Here is a 21,277-nt window from a genome sequence, read left to right as displayed (position 1 = left end):
TTTTCTATTTAGTTTGTTTCTTTTTAATTTACGCTCTGTTGCCTTTTCTATTATTGGTAACATGTTAATTTATTTTCTTTACTTTTTTTACCGATGTTATCCACTTTTTAATATATGAACCCACTTTTTTAGTTTCTCTCTCTCACTTTTCAATTTCTCTCTCATCCTTTTTTACTTTCTACTTGGTTCTCTCCAAGGTAAAGTAAGTAAATTGAAAAGAAATGGAGATAGTATTAGTTAGCACAATTAATACATTTACCTGATAACTTGTCCACTGACTAAATCATTATCATATAAAATTATAATAAATTGTAATAATGGGTATTTTTGATAAATTTGATAGAACTGAAAATGGGAAACCCAATACGGAGTAGGAGACTTACAAACCCAAAGGAGGTTCCACACTAAAATCAATTGACAATAGTAGGAATAGCTCTTCTAGCTTATAATGTAGTACTTTCTCTACTCTTTCTCTAATGTAAGATAACTCACATGTGCGCAACACGGGGTTGAACAATTTGCAAGACATTAATTGCCTAATTGGTTTGTTATAATTTCATTAATATCTGTAGTGGCATCTAGCTATATCAGGGAGACAAGGACCAAGGGAAAGGTCATCAACATACATATTGTGAATATGAGAAATAAGACTAGGAAAATTTGTCAATAACTATCTTTTTATATACACTTTTATTTACATAATTACATATTATAAATCTTGAAAAGGATTTGTAAAATAAAATTAGAAAAAATTGTCACTAATTATCTTTTGTAGAAAAGAAAAAATACAGCACATCATCCTAATTGGCTGACCAAGATTATAAATTGGAGGTATCGTGAAAATAATATTTTCCCTTGATTTATTTTTGTTTTCCCTATTTGGAATTTCTTGATGATGCCGACAAAATTTTGACCTTAAATTCTCACTAATATATTTCATCTCAATAAACACTTTTAGTATATTATTTCTCTATAAGTTTTAGTCATACATAAATAAATATATTAATGTTAGAATATGTATTGGAGACACTAAAAAAAAAATAGGAAAAACAATTTTAAAATGTAGAGTATTACACCAGGGGTAAATCGTATTGAGATATTTCGAAGTATACGTGATAAAAAAAATATGTCACACTATAAGATATGAATCTAAATATGAAAAAAAAATAGACTAATTACATACTTTAAAAGTCTAGCATGAATTATACAAATAATATAGAGGGCAAAAAGACACATTTTGATCAAAATAGAGAATGAATTATTAAAACTTGTCAAGTTAGCAATTATTTGGATAAGACCACCTTATAATAAAATTAGTGTAAATTCATCTTACTTTTTACTATAAAAAGGTCACTATATAAATTAAAGAGATGATTGGGTAAATCGTAAAAACGGATAGAAGACGCAAACAAGGTATTGAAATTTCCGAAACTGAGACAACCTTAGTAGAGGGAGTAGGAATGGCAACGGGTCGGACTTGGACCGGATTATGCATAATCCGACTCCGACCCTACAGAAAGTCAGATTTTAAATTTAAGTCCGACTCCAACATCCGACTCTGAAAATCTGAATCCGACCCGACTTAAAATCCGAGCATCCGACTCAGAGATCCGTCCCGACTTAAAATTTGGACATCCGACTTAAAATCCGAACATCCGACTCCGAACCCGATCCGACTTATTTTTCTTCCAATTTTTTATAATAGAATAGTCTTCTATAATTCAATAATTTAATCATTACAATTTATTCTAATCATCATATGGAAATCTTACATAGTACAAATAATCTAAATACTACAATCATTTTTAACAATCATTTTTTCTATGGGAAAATCCTATATAACAAAATTGGCTGAAAGTCGAAGTCAGATTATACATAAATAATACATTACATAAATAAGAAATAAGGATTGATTGACTCATAGTCGGAGTCGGATTCGGATGTCGGATTATTTTATGAGATCCGACTCCGACCCTCCTCCGACTCGAAGTCGGATTTTTTAAATGGAGTCGGAGTCGGAGTCGGAGTCGGAGTCGGATTACTTTTTTGTCGGAGTCGACTCGAATTTTTTCCTTCGGATCAAAGCGGACTAGTGCCGGATTCGTACTGGATTGTTATCCCTAATTAGAAGTTAGAATATTTGTTTAGGTATTGTACTTGGAATTAATAAGCTAAGCATCTCAAGTTATGAAAATAATAAACATGGAAACAAAAAAATATGTACAAAAGTATAGAGAATATATTAAGGAGAAGAATATACACAAGTCATGAAGTTGTATTTGAGATCTATATCATGAAAAGTGCGTTAGTAACTTGAAAGAAATAAATATAAAAGAAAAATAATAAGGACCCTCGGGAATATACCAGTGTCGCCTGAGTATTAGAGAGTAAAGATCTTCTGAAGGAGCAATCATGGATCTTGTAACAAAATCAATGTGAGATCGAAAGTATGTATGTGTTCAAACTGTTTAAGAGCGTATTTACTTAAAGTATATAGGAGTACATGATATTAAGATGAGTATGAGATAGTACAAATGCATAAGAAAACGTGCCAAAATTTGAGCGAGGCTTGGCCTATTCATAGTTAAAACCAAAAAAATAAAAGATAAGATCCAGCGTTGCACGGTGCGCAACAGTGATGCACCACGTGCAGCACTATGCGCTGATTGCTTACTGTCTCGCAGTTGTGTGTGCGCAAGAAGTTATGTCATAAAGCATTGAGATGAGGCGCATCCGCATATCTGACCCAGTTTGTAATTATTCTTTAAATGATTCTTATTATCTTTATCAAATATTACCATTTAAATTCGGAAATCAATTATCTAAAGAGACAAAATAAGATTTTAATCCAAATCCATTATCTTAGAAAATATGTATTAAAAAATTAATAAAAAAATAATTAGTTATCAAGAATAATTATTTGGACTCCGTTAAGAAATTGGGTTGAGAATACAATTAATTATCATGAATAATTAATTGGGTTTTTTTTTAATCTTTAAAACAAACAAACCTTTTGCTTTTAAAATGGTTTTTCGCCTATCCCTTCGGCTTATAATATATTTCTGATCCGACCAATTAGGATGGTGGTATGTGTAATCATTGGGTACTCAAATGGAAAGACATGATTATGTGTCTACATTAAGTGAATAAGTGATCCTCCAGCATATTAGAAAGACCCAAATGGATATTTAATAAAAATAGGTGATAAATCATTCATATATAGTATTATAAAGAAATTAAATAGAAATAGTGATTTTCAAAAAAAAATAAAAAGTATATTGTAATTTATGTAAATATATAGAAAGAAATGAAATCATGATTATCTTTAAAAAAAATCAACAATAATAGTAATGCCCAATTATATAAAGAGCAAAAGGTATGTAGTTTATTTTCTCATATCTTTACATACTAGTTCTCTGCTTTATCTTTACTTTTCCTATAATCAATTTACTCTAAAAAAGTTTTCAAGTCTCCAGCAATGGCTGAAAAGACATCATTTATGCGCATTGTTATAGTGCTATTAATCATATTATCCTTTCGTAAGCGAAAAAGTTGTTAGTAGCGGTACTTATCATCATTATTATTGTTGTTGAATCATATTTTGCATAATATAGTAATTAAAGATTATATTTTATAAAATATATATGGCCCTCTCATCATTTAACATGTTAATAATAATTCAATATTTATATGTATAGCTCAAACAACACTTTTTGTTATTTCATAATATGACAATTATTTATAAACAAGGATTTCTAATATTTTAATTACATATAATTTTGAGAAATTTCGGATTGAAAACTTTCAATTAATTTTTCTAACTAAAACAACTAAAAAAAACGAAATTAAAAGACATCACCTAAGGCAAGTTCAACAAAAGTAGTTATATGGATTGTGATGTTATTTTGCTATCTTCATACAATTTTATAGGGTTTTAGTACATTTATTGATTTATTCTTTAGTTTTTGAGTTGGTAGTATCCTGTTTCCTTTTTTTTTACTATTAAGGACATGGACTCCCAAAAAAGAATAAATGAGATATATGTAGTAAGTACAATAATTGATTAATATGGAAGTTTATCAGTCTAACTATAAGATCAAAACTAACAATCAAAACCATACTTAATTAAAAGACATAAATTGAAAATTGAGATTTGTAGCGGATACATGATGTTTGATGTTTGATGTTTGATCTTGATGCTGTACAAAGTTATTTTGGTTTCCCTTTGAATAAAAAGTTCATTTGTTATATCTAAGGGGAAAAAAACTTACAAAAGAATTATGATTTTAATGCATGAAAGATGTTGTCACGTAGATGCAGCACCTAAATAAAGCAAATTTTATTATCTATATATGATACATTTATTATTTAGAAATTGCAAAAATTGGAGCTTAATTAGACAAACAAACATTATATACGCTTCTTCAATATTCTTATTGACATTAAGGAAAAAAAATATTTGTAGAAACAAATTGGATTTGTCACAATACATATAATCTATACTCAATCACGTAAGAACTGGAAGCTAAAATATAATAACACCTAAATGCCAGCCGCCTACAACCTTTATTTGTAAAGTAGAACTAGTTTTGTTTTTTTTTTAAATGTATGATACAATATTCATTTGCCTAATATTTTATTTCATGGCTCTAGGTACTTGTATTATGAGTTCAAGGTCTAACGGACATTTTGGAGTCGATCGATTTGACTCTTGCGTTCCCCAAAGCAATTGTACATTTGATACATGTACGCAATATTGTGGAGTGAGCGCTCTTAATCGTCATTGCGTAACTAACAACCTTTGTTGTTGTACTTAAAACGAAACAAAAAAAAATATGTTTTACATATATGTATTCTTAAATCCATAACTGAATAAAATAAATGTGGCACATATTTGAATTGAAAATAAATATTTATTGTTGTTATTTACATTTTGTTGTTGTTCTCCTTTCCGCTATCATTTCTCGCTCTAGTTTCTTTCTTTAATGATAATTTTTCGCTGAATTACCAAAATAGTTTAAGAAATAATAATGTTTAACATATCGATATTGAAACATTATATATGTTATAATAGTTTGGTACACAAGGAGTTATTTATATAGTCATTAATACTAAATGCAACACCCCTTGAATATGTAAAAGATCCAAAATTTATCAATTGTCTTTCTCATAAATAATTCATTCCCCCCGCTTTTAGACATGAATTTTATTAAATTAATATGAGGTTTATTTCACCTTCCAACTCGAACATATGAGCAAATTGGCGACAATAAGTCGGTAAGTTGTAACATCATATTGACTATATCTCGGCAACACTAACATGCAAAATATGTGCAATAATATACTTTTTGAAAATTAAGAGTGTCTTTCATTACAGAAAAAAATATAATCAATATAGTACGCCTATCATATTGTTGAGAAATAAACCTAACCTAAAATATTGATCACATATTTTTATATGGAAGTTGATAGATTGGTTGTCGTTGTCCCATAATAATTTATATAAGTTTGGGTATATGTTGTCAAATGTCAACTTAGTAATTAATTATAATTTTGCATTACAGGGTGTGGCTAAGGTTTGTTTTGATGCATTGTGTAGTTTACTTTATGTACGAAGTTGTGGAATGAGATATTGTTGCATATGGCTACAAAACTAAATTGGTAGGAACAAATGTTTGGCATTGGGTACCACTAAAAAATGGCTTGCACCTTTTATTAGTTTGAAAGAAGTTGTAATTTAACCTAATTCAATATCGTGACAAGATGAAGTTTTATGTGGAGGGGAAATTGTATTTGTAGATTAATGTAAAATAGAGGTTTACACCTTTACTAGCTCACTCGTTGATTTAAGCAAAGCATAGACACGGAATAATCAATGGTGTGAAAACCACTATTATAAATCACAACCTCCAATCATCAATGAGCTTTAACATTCAAATTATCTTCCTCATTTCTCCTTTGTGATTTTACAATTTTTGTCCATTTAAGTGAGTCAAACAAGTCATAAGTCATTTGAATCTTCTCTAATCCCTTTGGTATTGCTAGCTCTATTTTTATTTGTCTAAGAAATTTTCGAACTAGGTTGATCAAAAAGGGGACAAATGAACTATTATTCTGCCGTGTTAATCATTTTCATTACAAACCAATAATTACGGGTCATTGAACTTAATTGGATATTATAAAATCATAAGGACAAGTTAGAAACTTATATAATGTAAATTTCTCAGTCATAGCTTCATGATTGGTCATTAAATCGAAACTTGAGTTCGAAGGTGAGGGTATAAACACGATCATGAATCAGGTTGTCCCATTGCTGGCCTCTATTCAACACGATTGTTAGACAAATTTTATGCAATCATACAATTAAGAAGTAAATTTCAACACACTAAAAAGAATTGTTTAAATCGGTTCATTAAACACAAAAAAGACTAACTTTTAGTGACATGTTATTAAGCAATCATATTACTGCGATCTTAAATCAATTGTCCAAATTATATTATTATAACTGAGGAAGAGATTAAGATTGCAAGCCTTTCTAATGGAATTTTTAGGGGCTACTGATTTGAGATAGCACAATCTCATCATAATTTTTTTATTTAATGGTTCCTAAAACAGTAAAACTAGACAAAATTCTCTTTATTTATGTCAACTAACAGACACTCTTTGCCTCGATGTAGGTCTTCCATCGTCCACGGTCCATCGATCACCATAATACTTATAGTCCCTCATCTTTATGACTTCATCTCCTGGCAAAATAAATCAATCTATACTAACATATTTAAAGGCGTGCCTAAACCAGAAACGGTGCCACGTGACACTCTCCTTAAGGGAGTTTTACTCCATGTAATCCATAACAATAAAAAAAAATAGAAATTGCATAATGTAAGGTTTGATCCCAAAACCTCAAGAACATACACTAAATTCTTAACCACTAGACCAAATAATAATTAGTGTTATCATCTTAAATTATAATATTAATAAATGAAAATTTTCATTACCCAGGGCATCGCCCGGGCCTAATAACTAATTACTCTATCAAACAGCGGTACACAATAATATTTTTTTTGGTAAATATTGTATTGAATGTTTGTTGGCTTCGGATAATTCTATGAATGATATTTAACTATATAGCATGGGTACTTCCTATAGGTCACGTATTTGTATACGTACCCGATATGATACGTATTCCGTATGATTATGCGTACCCATTCCTAAAATTTCAAAATCATGACGTTTTATATCTCTGTACCCGGTACCCGAATCCGCACCCGTACTCAGTATCTAAATCCGCAACCGTACCCATATCCGTTTATGTGCAACTTAGGTATTTAGTTGCTCTAGTGGGCTTTCCTTCAAAAGAAAAAAAATTGGTAAATACCGTCGATAGTTAGAATTTCCATCAAACCCCAAATGCAGTAATGGAAAACTTGTTGATCAACATTTCCAGCATATATTTGTAAGGAACGTAGCTAATCTAACCTTCTGCTGTTATGAATCTACATCCAGCATCTATGAGGATTGAGGGGTAGTTGGATTAGACATGTTGCTCAGCTGGCGAAACCAACTACCCCGAAAGAAAACAGAATGATAATAATAATGGAGAAGATACACTTTAAAGTTTATATTATTGGGATATACAATATATACTTGCATGTTTGCACCAAAAAAATTGGAATAGATATGTGAAGAGACTCATGCAAAAACTAAAAATATTTGCTAACTCACAAGGTAGTAGGATGAGTATCATGTGCATAAACCAAAATACAGGTATAATGTTCAAACGTGTGTTAATCTAGAGAGACAAAACAAAAGAACATTAAGTTCATTCCAAGGTACATGGTATGTAAAGAACATACAATGTTATTGATTCAATATTAGCGAGTTATGGATGAATACATGAAATTTTTTCAAAAGAAAAAATCTTATAAAACTTAAAATTCAAAACATTAATGTATGTCTACTTATTGTTGAATGAACATGTAATCTTATTAACTGAATATTTACGAGTTATAAATGAAAGCTTAAAATGTTATATTTCTAAAATTCAAAATACACACATATATATTCGTCATGATTGAACATGTGTTGTTGTTAAGTAAAAATGCACGAACTATAAATGAATATTTGCACGTTCTTTAAGATTCAAAATATATAGTTCTAAAATGCAAATGTTTATTGATTAACATAACTTTGCATTAGAATGAGCATTTTGAATAACTTAAAAGAACAATATAATTGAGTTTAACGACTAAAAATTTAAAATATGTTCTCTTGACTTCTGCATACGCTCATCCAACAACTATATGCACCATCTATGCTTTGAGGCACGTAAGCCTATGCACCCATTTCACAAATGTCGACATTTTGTATGTACATTTCACAAAACTCACTTTTTTTTTTTCTAATCTTGAGATATGAGACCCATCATAATTTTTTACTAAATTACCCATATTCTTATTTTATACTTAATTACTCATATTCTTATTTTATAGTAGTTTTTGTTTCTCTCTTCTTAACTCTGTCTTTTTTATATATCCTACCAACTTTTCCCTTATTTTCTTCATGTCTTGGTAAGAAAAGTGTACTCTCCACAGATTGAGGTTAATTTAGAGCAAGTATTCTATAGAGAACAGTTATCTAAATAAAAGTACCCTAAATCAATATCATAAGCCATGTCTCCTTCATGTAGGAGTAGGAATACCACGGTGGAAGATTCACACATAAAATGGCAGATTGTTTTTCTGAGAATAACTTAATATTCTTTCAAAATAGATGACACAATAATTGTCATAATCGTGACGATTACATCAATGATTTATAATAATCATACAAATTGAAAATGAATCAAAATAATCCTGTTTTTTTTTTTATCTTCAGCAGTGTCTGCAATAGACTTCCAGCATAATTACAAGCAAACAGCCAAACACTGAAGCACAGAACAGCAAAACAGCAAATAGTATAAAAGAATGTAGACAAAACTGAAAGCTAATGATATTAATTAGTACATGAAATATTGAACAGCCGCAACATTACATCAACAGGTTTGCTTCAACTTCACCACAACCTCGTTTTAGAGGCTCGGCAGAACTACACAGTTAGACCTCCTAGATTACAGCTTTTTATCGCGTTCACATAAAAGAATAAATTATCAGCCTATGATCTATGGTTTAGTCTTACACTCTTTTATCACAAAACAAAAACCTATAATCAAGTACAAAAATGAGACCAATCGTCTAGGAACTCATAAGACTCATAACTCATAGCATTGCTCAGGAGAGTCCCCTCCGGACATTTACAAGTATAATCTAGTACACTAGGCGCTGAAAATTAAGCCTACACACCATTTAGCTTTGAGGCAGGTTTGTTAACTGCAATGCTGCACTGTGGTGAGTCAGGGCTAGGGGTAACGCAGGCGCTTTCTCCTTGTTGACTTGCAAGAGAACCAACAATTTTAGCATAAAATTGCCAAGATGGGCTTGCTGCAGTGATGGGCCTTTGACCAAATGGATTTTCCTGAATGAATTTCTGGACATTATCAGCTTCTGCCAGTCTCTCAAGATATACACGAAGTTCACCACAGGGTCCTGTAATAACTTCAATTTGTGAAAAAAAAAATATATTCCTCCACGTTATAGTGTTAACTGTTACATATAAAAATCTACTACGAAAAAGTAGCGAGCACTGGAGCTGGATAGCAGCAAATTGCTTCTTAAACCAGTCAAAGATGAACCTTGAGTAAAACAGATGGATACACACTATCATGGGTCAAGTGATCCAGAAACACAACTTCTTCATAGGTTAAGGGCATCTTACCTAGTGCTCTATCTCTACGATGCCTGTAAGTGTATGGTTCTGGAAATATGGCTGTGTAGGGCTGAGAGACAGATCAGCGGAAGAATAAGAGAATTAGTACTGTATCAGAGGTGCCTATTGATAATTGAGGAACAATACTGTTTAGATTAGCACTTACAGGATTCCGTAAAGCCTTGTATGGTGAATCGTCCAGCAATACTGTATTTGTTTCATCATAATAAGGAAGATGACACCAATTCCCACCCCACAGATACCTAAGTTCCTTTAAAACAAGAGGCTTCCTCCTGCTTTCAAGAGTTGAGTATTGCGTAAGAGTACAATAGGCACGATCCTGCACGGAGGTCTCTTTTAGTCAGTCCAGAATTCCGAACATTCGGCAGTTCAGCAACACAGGCATGTTTGCAAAGGCATAGAAAAATAAGAATGCAAAGTTATTGCATAGAGCAACAAGTTGAAACAGAAAGATAAAAATAAAAGACATAGAAAACTGTAATCTTCTTTCAAATACAGAAACATCTAGGCTGGTCTAGATTCAGGCCTTCTCCCTCCCAAGAAACAATTTCAGCTCATTAGACCTTTCACTATCATGTATTTACATCTTATCATCAAAATATCATCTCAATTAAATATTCAAATCAATTAAACAATTTCAGCTCATTAGACCTTTCACTATCATGAATTTACATCTTATCATCAAAATATCATCTCAATTAAATATTCAAATCAGGACTTAGTTTGTTTTCAGTTACCACACTTAGCCTTGTTATTTTAAGTGCCCACTCAGGATATAATACTACTTTCCAGACACCCAAGGCTCTCTTTATATGATTAGATAATGAAGTTCTGAAAACAGTACATTGCCAGGATATCTAATACTGGCAGCAGTATACTACATGCAAGAATTAATTTGTGATTGACTTACGTATATGAACTGTGACGTGAGGTCCAATTCATTGCAAATAAGTGAATACATACATTTAGAAGATAGAAATATTCCACAATATTTCTCTTTTCAAGTCTTCCACAGGTAAATACCAACACCTGTTACCGTAGAAAAATAGAAGTCGAAACAAACAACTCTTGTTAACCAAGCTAAAAATAAGAGTTTGCATTTGCTAAGATAATCATTATCCATAGAACATTAGGGCCAACATAGATAATTGATAGATAGAAGTTCCTAGCGTTCTAATTGCCATTCTGAAAGTAAACACTACCTCTAAATCTTAATACTTGCAACATATGAAAATGACACATGAACCAAGACAGAGATAGAGTGAAACATGACCCATGTGATTAATAAAAAAAGACTTTAGTTGTATAAAAACTTGGTCAAAAGAGAAATGCTGCAAGCATTGTGAAACATCCCAAAAAGGAATATGATGGAAACAATGGTTAGTATTTGGGTATTCAAGTTTTTTGAAAGGGACTATTCCAATAAGTACTGCACCTATTAATTTTGCAATGATATAACTCATGCTCTCATGCATGGTAATGCAACTGTTGTCATTAAAAAGCTACTGAAGAATTTATATTTGTAATGACTTCACCAAGGCCTCCCCGCCTCCAATACTACTGCCTGTGCAAGGAACCAAAATAAGGGTAATTTAGCAGTCCATTTTAATTGTGTTTGATTGGAAGTGAAAATGTTGTAGAAGTATGTTAGAACAGGAAGAGAAGCAGAGAATGTAACAAAAAAGGAAAAAGTAGAGGGGCAATTCATTCAAAAGATATGATATCGTTTTCTACCCTTTTCCAGCCACATTTTAAAATCATAGAATTGCATGTATTCACCAGATGTTTATAGAAATTCACCAACGGAAGATGCTAATCATTGAAAAGACAAGATGACATCTTAGCATAGATAGTTTCTGTTAGTATGCATGTTTGATAATTAAATGGGAACATAATGGCTCACCCAACAGAATAGTAATTTTTCTTTGGTGTCCTCCATGAGATAGTCCACCACCTGAGTCAGATTCTTCCTGCAAAGAAAATAGGGAAAGTTGTAAAGCAAATACATTAGTTACCATTACAGCAAAGAAAAAACAGGGCATACTCCTTGTGGAGATATTATTTTGACTTGGAAATATCAGCAAAACAGTTCACGTGTAATTAACAACTGTTGCTATGAAAAAATAAGATTTCTTTATGATAGACTCCATCATAGACATCTGTCCAAACTTCTCAGACATAAACCTTTCACTTTCAATCATAGGTAGTTAAACAGATGAGCAACATAAAACTTGCATAATCTTATCATATTGGACAACAAAATTAGAAGAGACAGAATACACCATCAGAGAGACCATGAGAATTCTTTACAGCAGATTCAATCAAGAAGTGTTTTTATCATAAATCATATTTTCATAGTACTGTTCATTAAAACCAGACTGCATTAGAATTATCAAAGAGAATCTATGTTGCTCAGACACTGCCACATATCCAACTGTCAGATATGCCAGAGCTCAAATTTAGGACACAGGTCACAGTTAAGGTATTCACTTGCAGAGGCATCCCCTTGACAGGGAGATCGATGAGCTAACTTCATTATAGCAGGAGGCAATAAGAATTCTAGAATGTGGGTTGATGATTCTTCAGGAAGCTATCCAAGTTGCAAGTCCTTTTTGGTTTACTCATCTTTGCCTCTGAGGTACCCCCTATTCCCCGCTGACAATTTCATCTGCAAGGCTAAGGTTACTCTGAAGACGAGCTCATGCAGACTCTGGCAAGGCGTAAGGTAAGAACTAATGACATGCCAATAACAAATCTTTCTTGCATGTCTTTCTTCATTGTGAGATGGCATATCATATTCGGAGGCCGCCTTTTGCTGTATATGAGGAGCCCTAGATTTTCCCCTGTACTGTTTTGGAGGTGTTGCAGGTTTTGTTTTGTGGCCTGTACTGTTTTTGAGGTGCTGAAGGTTCATTTAGTGGGTTATTTGGTTTTGGAAGGCCTGAAAAGCAGATATTCTGGGTGATTGCTTTTACAGTACTCTGTGGTGGCCTGTGGTAATAAGAGCAAAATACATGGCTTTTTGCCGAAACCCTTACAAATAGTGATTTGCTATGGGATGGAATTCTACTTGTCCAATCTCTTTTGGGGCTAAAGCTGGTTGGGGCTTTCAACAATTAATTTGCAGTCTAAGGATGTCTAGTCCTCCTTTTTGGATATTCAACTTTCCTTGAAAATAAAAATAAAAACTTACAAAAAAAACCAGGACAATGTCTTCAACTGGACACGGGTGCGAGTAAGAGACACACAATATATTCGTCTTTTTAAAAGAACCTCCGAGTGTTAGCCACATTATATTACTCACCTACATTTCACGTTACCTGTTTGCTAGTCCTAGTATACTACCTCCGTTTCTAATTAATTGTTACACTTACACTTTTCACGCATGCCAATGCAAAACTTTGAGGACATACATCTTTAGTTTTGTATTTGTAAAAATTATAAAAAGTACATATTAATAAAATACATACTAATACGAATCTAACAAGATCCCACATGACTGTTTTTATTCACGTATAAATCACAAACGAGGGTCAAAGTGCAATTTGTGAATAGTGTAAAATGTCAAAGTGTAACAATTAATTTGAAACAGAGGTAGTATATGTGAATACGAAACCAAAATATGATCATATGAAGCATAATTCTTTTTATCATCCCTCTTTTCACAATTATTTTCCCTTGCAAATATGCAGAAAACTTTAGATAAAGTGTCTAGGCTAAAAATTGAAGTGCCAACAAGCAATCCATATCCGTGTCGGAGTGTCTCCAACACGGATACATAACACAAACTGGAGAGTCAAACTAAAATTAAAAAATATTCTTATTATATTAAAAAAGAACAAGAGAATAATTACATGAGTCTTGATGACCAAATGCCCACATTGAATCTTTCAAAGCAGAACTGTAGGAAATCATCGCAGAATGGCCGTTTGAAGACTGGCAAAACAACAAGGAAAAAAGGTCAGACTAAAATACTGAAGACGATACATACAACACAAAATTAAGCAGACATTGCATTCACCTCCTTTTCCTGATACAATTATGTCTGGTTTATAATAGTGTGAATACTCTCCCTTCGTAACAATGTCAGCCAGTAGCCCATTCACATCAAGCACAAGAAGCTTTCTTTTAGAACTATAAACAACTGTTCTTGATGGATATTGTAAAGTTTGCAATGAGTGATCATCAGTGTTACCAACAAGCAAAGTGCCATCGACCGCGGGATCCACATTTTTCTCGATTTTGTTGGTCCTGCAACCATTTTCCTGCTGTTTAACTGGGAGGTCATGCAAGAGCACATTTTCTGACTCGTTATTTTCAGAAGCACTCAAATTGGTATCGACTGCAACACCAGTAACAGGCACAATATTCTGCTTACTCCAAGAAGTCTCCACTAAAGAACTAATAGGTGAACCCTGTTTTAAGGAATCACTTATCTCTTCTTTTTTATTTTCTTCAAATGATCCAGATCCAGGACACCTTTTTTTATGCTTCTTATTAACCTTCGATATAACTGGGAGGTCATGCAAGGGAACATTCTCTGTCTCCTTATTTTCGGCAGCACTCAAATTGGTATCGACTGGAACACCAGTAACAGGCCCAATGTTCGGCTCACTCCAAGAAGTCTCAACCAAACAACTGATTGGCATACCCTGTATTGAGGCATCACTTATCTCTTCTTTATTTTCTTCAAATGATCCAGAACCAGGACACTTTTTTTTACGCTTCTTCTTAACCTTCTGTATGACTGGGAGGTCATGCGAAAGCACATTCTCCAACTCATTGTTTTCAGAAGCAATCATTCTCATATCGACTGCAACACCAGTAACAGACACAATCTCCACCAAAGAACTGATTGGCATACCCTGTTTTGAGGCGTCACTTCTCTCTTCCTCTTTATTTGCTTCAAATGACCCAGATCCAGGACACTTATTCTTACGCTTCTTCTTAACATTCCTTATAACTGGGAAGTCAGGCAAGACCACATTAACCGACTCATTATTTTCCGAAGCACTCAATTTCATATCGACTGCAGCATCAGTAACAGACACAAGATTCGACTTACTACAAGAAGTCTCCACCAAAGAACTGATTGCCATACCCTGTTCTGACGCATCACTTATCTCTTCTTTTTTATTTTCATCACATAATCCAGATCCAGTACGCTTTTTTCTGTGCTTCTTTTCAGCCTTCTGTTTCACTGATTGGTCACGCACCAGCACATTCCCCAAATTACCATTTTCTGGATCACTCATCTTCGTATCAACTGGAACGCCAGATACTGACACAACATCTGGGTTAGTCGAATGAGTTTCTGCCAAAGAGCTAATCAGGGTCCCCTTATTTGAGGCATCAATTACCACTTCTTTCATGATTTCTTCACAAGATGCAACACAAAGCAACTTTCTTTTCCACTTCCTTTTCTGCTTTTTAACTGGATGGTCATGCATATCCATGTTCTCCAAATCATTATTTTTTGAAGCACTCTTCATCATTTCAACTGGAATGCCAGAGTTACATAAAGTTGTCGTAGTCCCCTGCTCCGAGGCATCACTTACCTCCTCTTTCAAGATTTCTTCACAAGATACAGATTTAGAGCCCCTTTTTTTACGCTTCTTCCTAGAATAGGTTTTTATCATTGGCATCAGTTCTGCAGAACTTTCATTGGTCTCCTGACCCATATTATTGTTCAATCCAACAGGTCCTTCCTCTAACACACTAGAATCAATAGCTGCTGGAGAAACATCGTGCTCTTCAGACGACCTTGTAGAATCTGATCCCAAGACTTCCTGATCAATAGCAGCTGCGCACGTTATATTATCCACTGCATTGCTGCATATTGCTAGCTCTCCATCATTTGGGTCTGTGCAACTAGCCTTCAAGGTACATCCTGCAAATTCAGCTTCAGCTTTCTTCCTGACAATTGCAATATTTGAACCAAGACTGCCGCGGAAACACTGATCTAGCTGCCGATCTTGACTAACCACTTCATCGTGCCTTTGAGATGTCACCAACTTTGGATCATTACATTGCTGAGAGCAAGGGTTCCCCAAAATTGCTTCACCTTCCGTACGCTGTTGGAAGTTTGCATGATACATAGGCTTCTCATACCTGTAAGAGTGATGATCTGGATACTGGAATCGTCCTACATTAGAGCACCTACCTCCACGTAAATCGACGCGAGAATCATATTCCCTCAAGTTCCTGCAATGAAAATCATTATTGGGGGTAATTGGAGACTGACTCATGCTTCTTCGCCGTTTGAATGGCTGACTCCATAAACTGATATCCTCATGATTATCAGAAGAATTGCAGAAACTCGTGGTTTTCTCTCCAGAAACTTCACATTTATACCCAACCGTAGGCACATGAACCTTATGATCAAGAATGTTTGGTTTTATAGCGTCATCAACAGATCTCCCTCGGGTTTCCTTATCGGTGCAACCAATTTGACTGCTTTCCGTATGTACGCTTTCAACAAGCGACATCTTATAGTTCTTGGCATCAGCATGCTCTTGAGCCATCATTGTATTGACATTTTGATTAGTAATACCAAAATTCCTAGAATGACCAGCAGCTTCAGTGTACGATTTGTCACTCCAGTTAGAAGTAGCATATTCATGGTAGCCATGAAGGTATCTGCAGAGATCTCCACTTTTGCACCTGCCCTTCGTAAACTGAAGGCAAACCTCCCGTGTTCGCTTGTCACCACCAAAATCATTTGCAGAGCTGCCTTTCTGCCTCTGATAAGACCATTTCCTTGATGTTATATCGAAGTTTTCTCTGTTGCCAGCCAACTGCATACCATCCTTTGTCGGCCATTCTTTATTTCTCTCAAAAACAACATGCATGTCTCGATGTGATTGGATTTCATGGTTCTTGCATCTCTCATGATTGAGAGAGATCCTTAAAGGGGAAGCTATACTGCCATCACACAAATGTGGGTTTACTGGAGCTCCTTGATGTTGTTGAACACCCCACGAATCATATCTTGTTCTATCCTGGACAGTGACAGGGTGCAAATCCACACACGATGTTCCACGATAACATTTACCTCTGAGGAAACTTTGACAAAGCGATCTACTTCTGGGATCTCTTGAAAAACCCCCAACTCTAAAATGATTATGCATGTTTGCTTCATCATGCTCTCGAGATGTACTCAAAGTGACAGGGTGCCAACGTTTGCAAAATGCTCCGAAATTGCATTGGCCTCTGAGGTAATTGCGACAAGGAGATCTGCTCCTGTGTTCTCCTGAAAAAGGTATAGGCCTTGAACTATTTTCCTTATCTACTTCACCATGCTCTTGAGAGATCCTTAAAGTGCTGTCCTTATTTTCTCCAACTAAACAAGAATCCCTTACTGCTTCATCTTCTTGTCGTTGTTCTACAATTACACCATGAGTCAATCTATCATAACTGGTCGATTCAGGATGCAGATATCGGCAAGATGCTCCATGGTAGCACCTCCCACTCTGAAATCTACGGCAAGGAGATCTGCTCCTGTAGCCTCCGGAGGAATACCTATTTGTTGAATCACGATCTTGATTTTCTCTACATATTTGGGAGTTACCAAAATTTGCAACAGCACCCAAATTTTCTCGCCCGTCGTGATAGAACCTGGATCTATCATGTCCATCAGAATCAGAGTGCTGGTACTTACAAAATGCTCCACGGACACAACTGCCTCGCAAGTTGTCACGACATACAGGTCTTTGAAAATTATCTCGTCCTAAATGATCTCCACGAAAACTATCACTGGGAATAGATCCTCTCCAGCCTGTTGATCTCCTGACACACCATCGTCCTAATGGATCTTTTTCTGACTGACCACCACTGCTATTCACTGTACCTTCATGCTGCATATGAAGTTGACCGATATGTCGTTCCTGAGATATAGGTCTTTCAGCAACAGCTTGCTCCATTCTAGGTCTCACTTGATGGATAAAGGTCTCATGCTCCTATTTCAAGAAGAGTGCAGTTACCTAGCATTCTATCTAACCAATTCAGTACGTTCCAATTCATGACTTCTTCTACCTCCTGGCTAGCATGCTGTGAGCTTTGAGCCTTCGAGGATGTTGACGTTACCAGAATTCAGTATCTAGCCGTGCAAACAGTCATAGAATAAGGTTAATTAGGAAAAAAACACAAAGAGTTTATTCAAATCAATGTACAAGACAAAATTTTTAGGAAAAATTATAGGAATCATCCCACCTCTGGCCAGTTTGCTCCAAATAATCCGTCATTTTGAAATTCCCACAATAATCCCAACCTTGCTCAAAGTGGGTCATTACCTGTTAGTGACCTGTAAATGCAGGTTTAATATCCTAATTATGCAATTAAGAACTAATTTGATATATTTTAAATCTAAAATCTTAATTAGACACCTAAACTTTATTTTTAATTATAAATTCACTAAAAAAATCAAACCTAAACCACCACCAGCCCCCTTCTACTAGCCCTTCACCATCAGTATGCACCACCACCCTCCCCCCTTCCTCGTCCTCCCCTACCCCTGTGACCCTCTCCCCGTCCACACCCTTAAATTATCTCACTTTCACAATTTCTAAACTCCCAAAATCTGCATCTTAAACCCTTCCAAATCAACTTGTTGTGCCTTTGCAATATCACCTCATCATCATTCATCTTTATAGCCTCTATCCTAACCAATTTGATTTGGATCACTGAAAATAGTCACAATTCTTATCTCATCCCTCCATTAAGCACCAAATTCACCTTTTTTTCAAGCGGCAACAAGCACTCACCATCAAATGTTAATCCCACAACCCGATTTCTCTCTCTTCCCAACAAAAACTCACATTTGTAAATCCCATCACCATTCAAATTAAAACGCCAACATAATCCTTTTTCGACTCAATTGATAAACCTCATTTTATTCCCCCACAATTCAAAAATGTTTTCTTATCTCTAAACCAAGGAATGACACTAAACGTTCCACTCGGCTACTTTGCGGCAATTTGTCGAACAACATGAGTGCAAAGATCAAATCATCGTTCAGGAGGTTACTTGAAGCTTTCAACAAAGCGATTTCAACTGCGTTTTGTCAATTTTAGCTTGCCTGCAGTGACCTGGGGGCTGCGGGTGAAGTATAGGGTGGAGAGGGGGGTTGTGCAAAGGTGGGGGAGGTTAGAGGTCTTTTATTTCTTTTGATTGAATTAATATTTTTTTATTGGAAGAGAAACTAGTTAAGAATTTTTTTTTACCAGTTCAACAAGTCACAGGTTCAAATGACCCATTTTGAGCAAACATATATTAAAGTTGGGATTGTTGTAGAATTTCAAAAGGTGGGACTATTTTGAGCAGAATGGCCAAAGGTGGATTATTCCTATCAATTTTCCAATTTTTTATTTTTGGGAGGGATAGAAATAAGGCAGAAGAATGACAAAATACAAAACACTCAAACGAAAAGTGCACAAACATTCACATAAATTAGCATATAACATACAATGTACATGATCAAATGCACTCATATTTATGAATATTCAAGAATTCTACAAGTATAAATTTCAAACATAAGAAGTAAAAGGCAAAAGAGCTAAAGAACAGGTAGAAGCAATCAGAATCTCGAGAGTAAAGACTGCCTTTTCTCTGAGCCACCATATATCCAGGTCCCAGGACCACAGAAGCAAGAAGCAAAAGACAACATGGCAGCTGATTAACGAAGCAAAGCCAAACCAAAATCAAATATACGAACTTTTGACTGTGTTCAACAGCAGTAAAACCTGGTACATAGACTCTTTCATTCCACCTACTGTACCCAAGCTGCATACTTCACAATTTCAGATAGATATGGATACTTCTTCCTAGATATGAACGACTTTGATAATACATCACATAGACGAGTTGGGTTATAAGTGAGAACAAACTGACCCGAGCTTAAACTTGGGGTGGCAGATACCGAACAACTCAAACTCAAAATTGAGCTCTAGCTTGTCGATTTTGAAAAATTCAGGCTCCACTCAACTTGTAACTAAACCAGAGCTCAAGACAAGCTCAACTGACTCATACTTGATTACATCAGTAATGTAAGACACTCAATTGCTCATTAAGTATACAATATAACAATTTATTGCTTTTACGCTAAGATTTTGAGGTTCTAAAAATAAGTATTCTGGTTCACGAGCTATTCAGCCAAGCTAACAAATTCCCATCGCAACTCATTATGCTCTTAAGTCAAACTTTGTCCAATTTGAGCTCAAGTGGCTCATAAGTTATTACCCCAACACGGGAAACTTACAGCAAAGCCTATCATCTACCTCCAATAGGTCACACCAAGGCCCTCCTAAAATTCCAATTTATCTATGTTTTTATCTTTATATTCTTCAGGTTTATACAACATTGTTCCTATGTTGTTGGGAAGCATGAAGACAGGGACGAAGTGTGTATTGTTTGTGTACCCTAATCTGCATGTGCCAAAAAATAAGCCAGACTCCAGTTTCTCCATATCTTTGATTACTTCAACATGCTACGGTTCACATTTAAATCCGGCAAGTCCTTATTTCCCTCCACAAACCTCCCTACGCCAAATTACAATCAAAAGGTCACTATCTTTCCGAACATTCTCAATTTCTAGGACAAAAAATACTACGATTAATAGCTAACATACCGCCACTGTCGATCGTTAACGAAACATATTCAGATCAGATACACACAATACCAGATATTTCTACTTTGAACCATAACCAAAAAAAAAAAAAAAAAGAAACACCATGAAATTAACGACTACACAAAGTAAGCAAAGAAAGAAAAAAAAACCTGAAGATAAAATTGAGTAAACCTAGAAACAAGAGCAAGCTGAATCTAGCATAATATTCTGTAAGATTCGAATCAGTACCAAAAAATCGAACCTTTACATTAACTTTGTCCGATTAAAGTTGTATTGGAAAAATTTACTATACATATTAAAAGAAAGCAGCAGAAATCATGAAGAAATTGAAATTAACGAAGAAAGTCGATAGAGTGAGAGAAAGTACCAAAATTGCATCAATTTACAGAGAATTGAACCGAGAGTTAACGAGATTGATAGCGAAAAAAGAGAGAGATGCAGAAGAGGTTGAAGAAGGTAGTGAAGAAAAATGGAGGCTGGGGTTTTTGGAGATGTTAATCTGCCATTAAAGGGGATGTGGGAAGATAAAGGGTAGAATAAGTTGAAGCGGTCACAACTTACAAACCCTTAACCGTTTATGGTAAAACGGGTTGCACCAAAGAATTACTTCTAAGTATAATAATCACGGGGATTTATTTTCTGTCATAAAGCCACCTAGGTGGGTAAGGGTAAGAGTAAGAGTAAGAGTAAGGGTCACGTTATTGTTTTAGCCTTTTGGGTTAGTTAGGTTATGTGCCTTTTGAGATGAATTGAACAGAATTGGTGAGAGAAAATTTATTTAATTGTAGTGAAACGGTAAGGAAAAATTAAATGAACTTGAGTGACCTG

The 21,277-nt window shown here is 34.6% G+C and overlaps 1 protein-coding gene across 2 annotated transcripts; it reads right to left on the bottom strand.

The window, feature by feature from the left end:
• Nucleotides 1–8,969: 8,969 nt before the first annotated feature.
• On the bottom strand, nt 8,970–21,049 carry LOC104907914 (hypothetical protein). Of its 2 annotated transcripts, XM_048644369.2 has the most exons (8): nt 20,817–21,049; nt 18,037–18,127; nt 13,847–17,923; nt 13,680–13,761; nt 11,729–11,795; nt 9,971–10,144; nt 9,814–9,874; nt 8,970–9,584 (listed from the first exon to the last, which is right to left on the bottom strand). In XM_048644369.2, exons 3-8 carry the CDS (start codon nt 17,745–17,747, stop codon nt 9,334–9,336), a joined length of 4,536 nt encoding a protein of 1,511 aa, XP_048500326.1. In that variant the 5' UTR covers nt 17,748–17,923; nt 18,037–18,127; nt 20,817–21,049; the 3' UTR covers nt 8,970–9,333. The 2 variants fall into 2 exon arrangements, with proteins under 2 accessions (XP_048500326.1, XP_010695241.2); XM_010696939.4 differs by lacking the exon at nt 18,037–18,127.
• Between the last annotated feature and the right edge of the window lie 228 nt (nt 21,050–21,277).

Source organism: Beta vulgaris, chromosome 5 (assembly GCF_026745355.1).
Source record: "Beta vulgaris subsp. vulgaris cultivar EL10 chromosome 5, EL10.2, whole genome shotgun sequence".
NCBI lineage: Eukaryota > Viridiplantae > Streptophyta > Magnoliopsida > Caryophyllales > Amaranthaceae > Beta > Beta vulgaris.
This window is presented reverse-complemented; position numbering and strand designations above follow the sequence as displayed.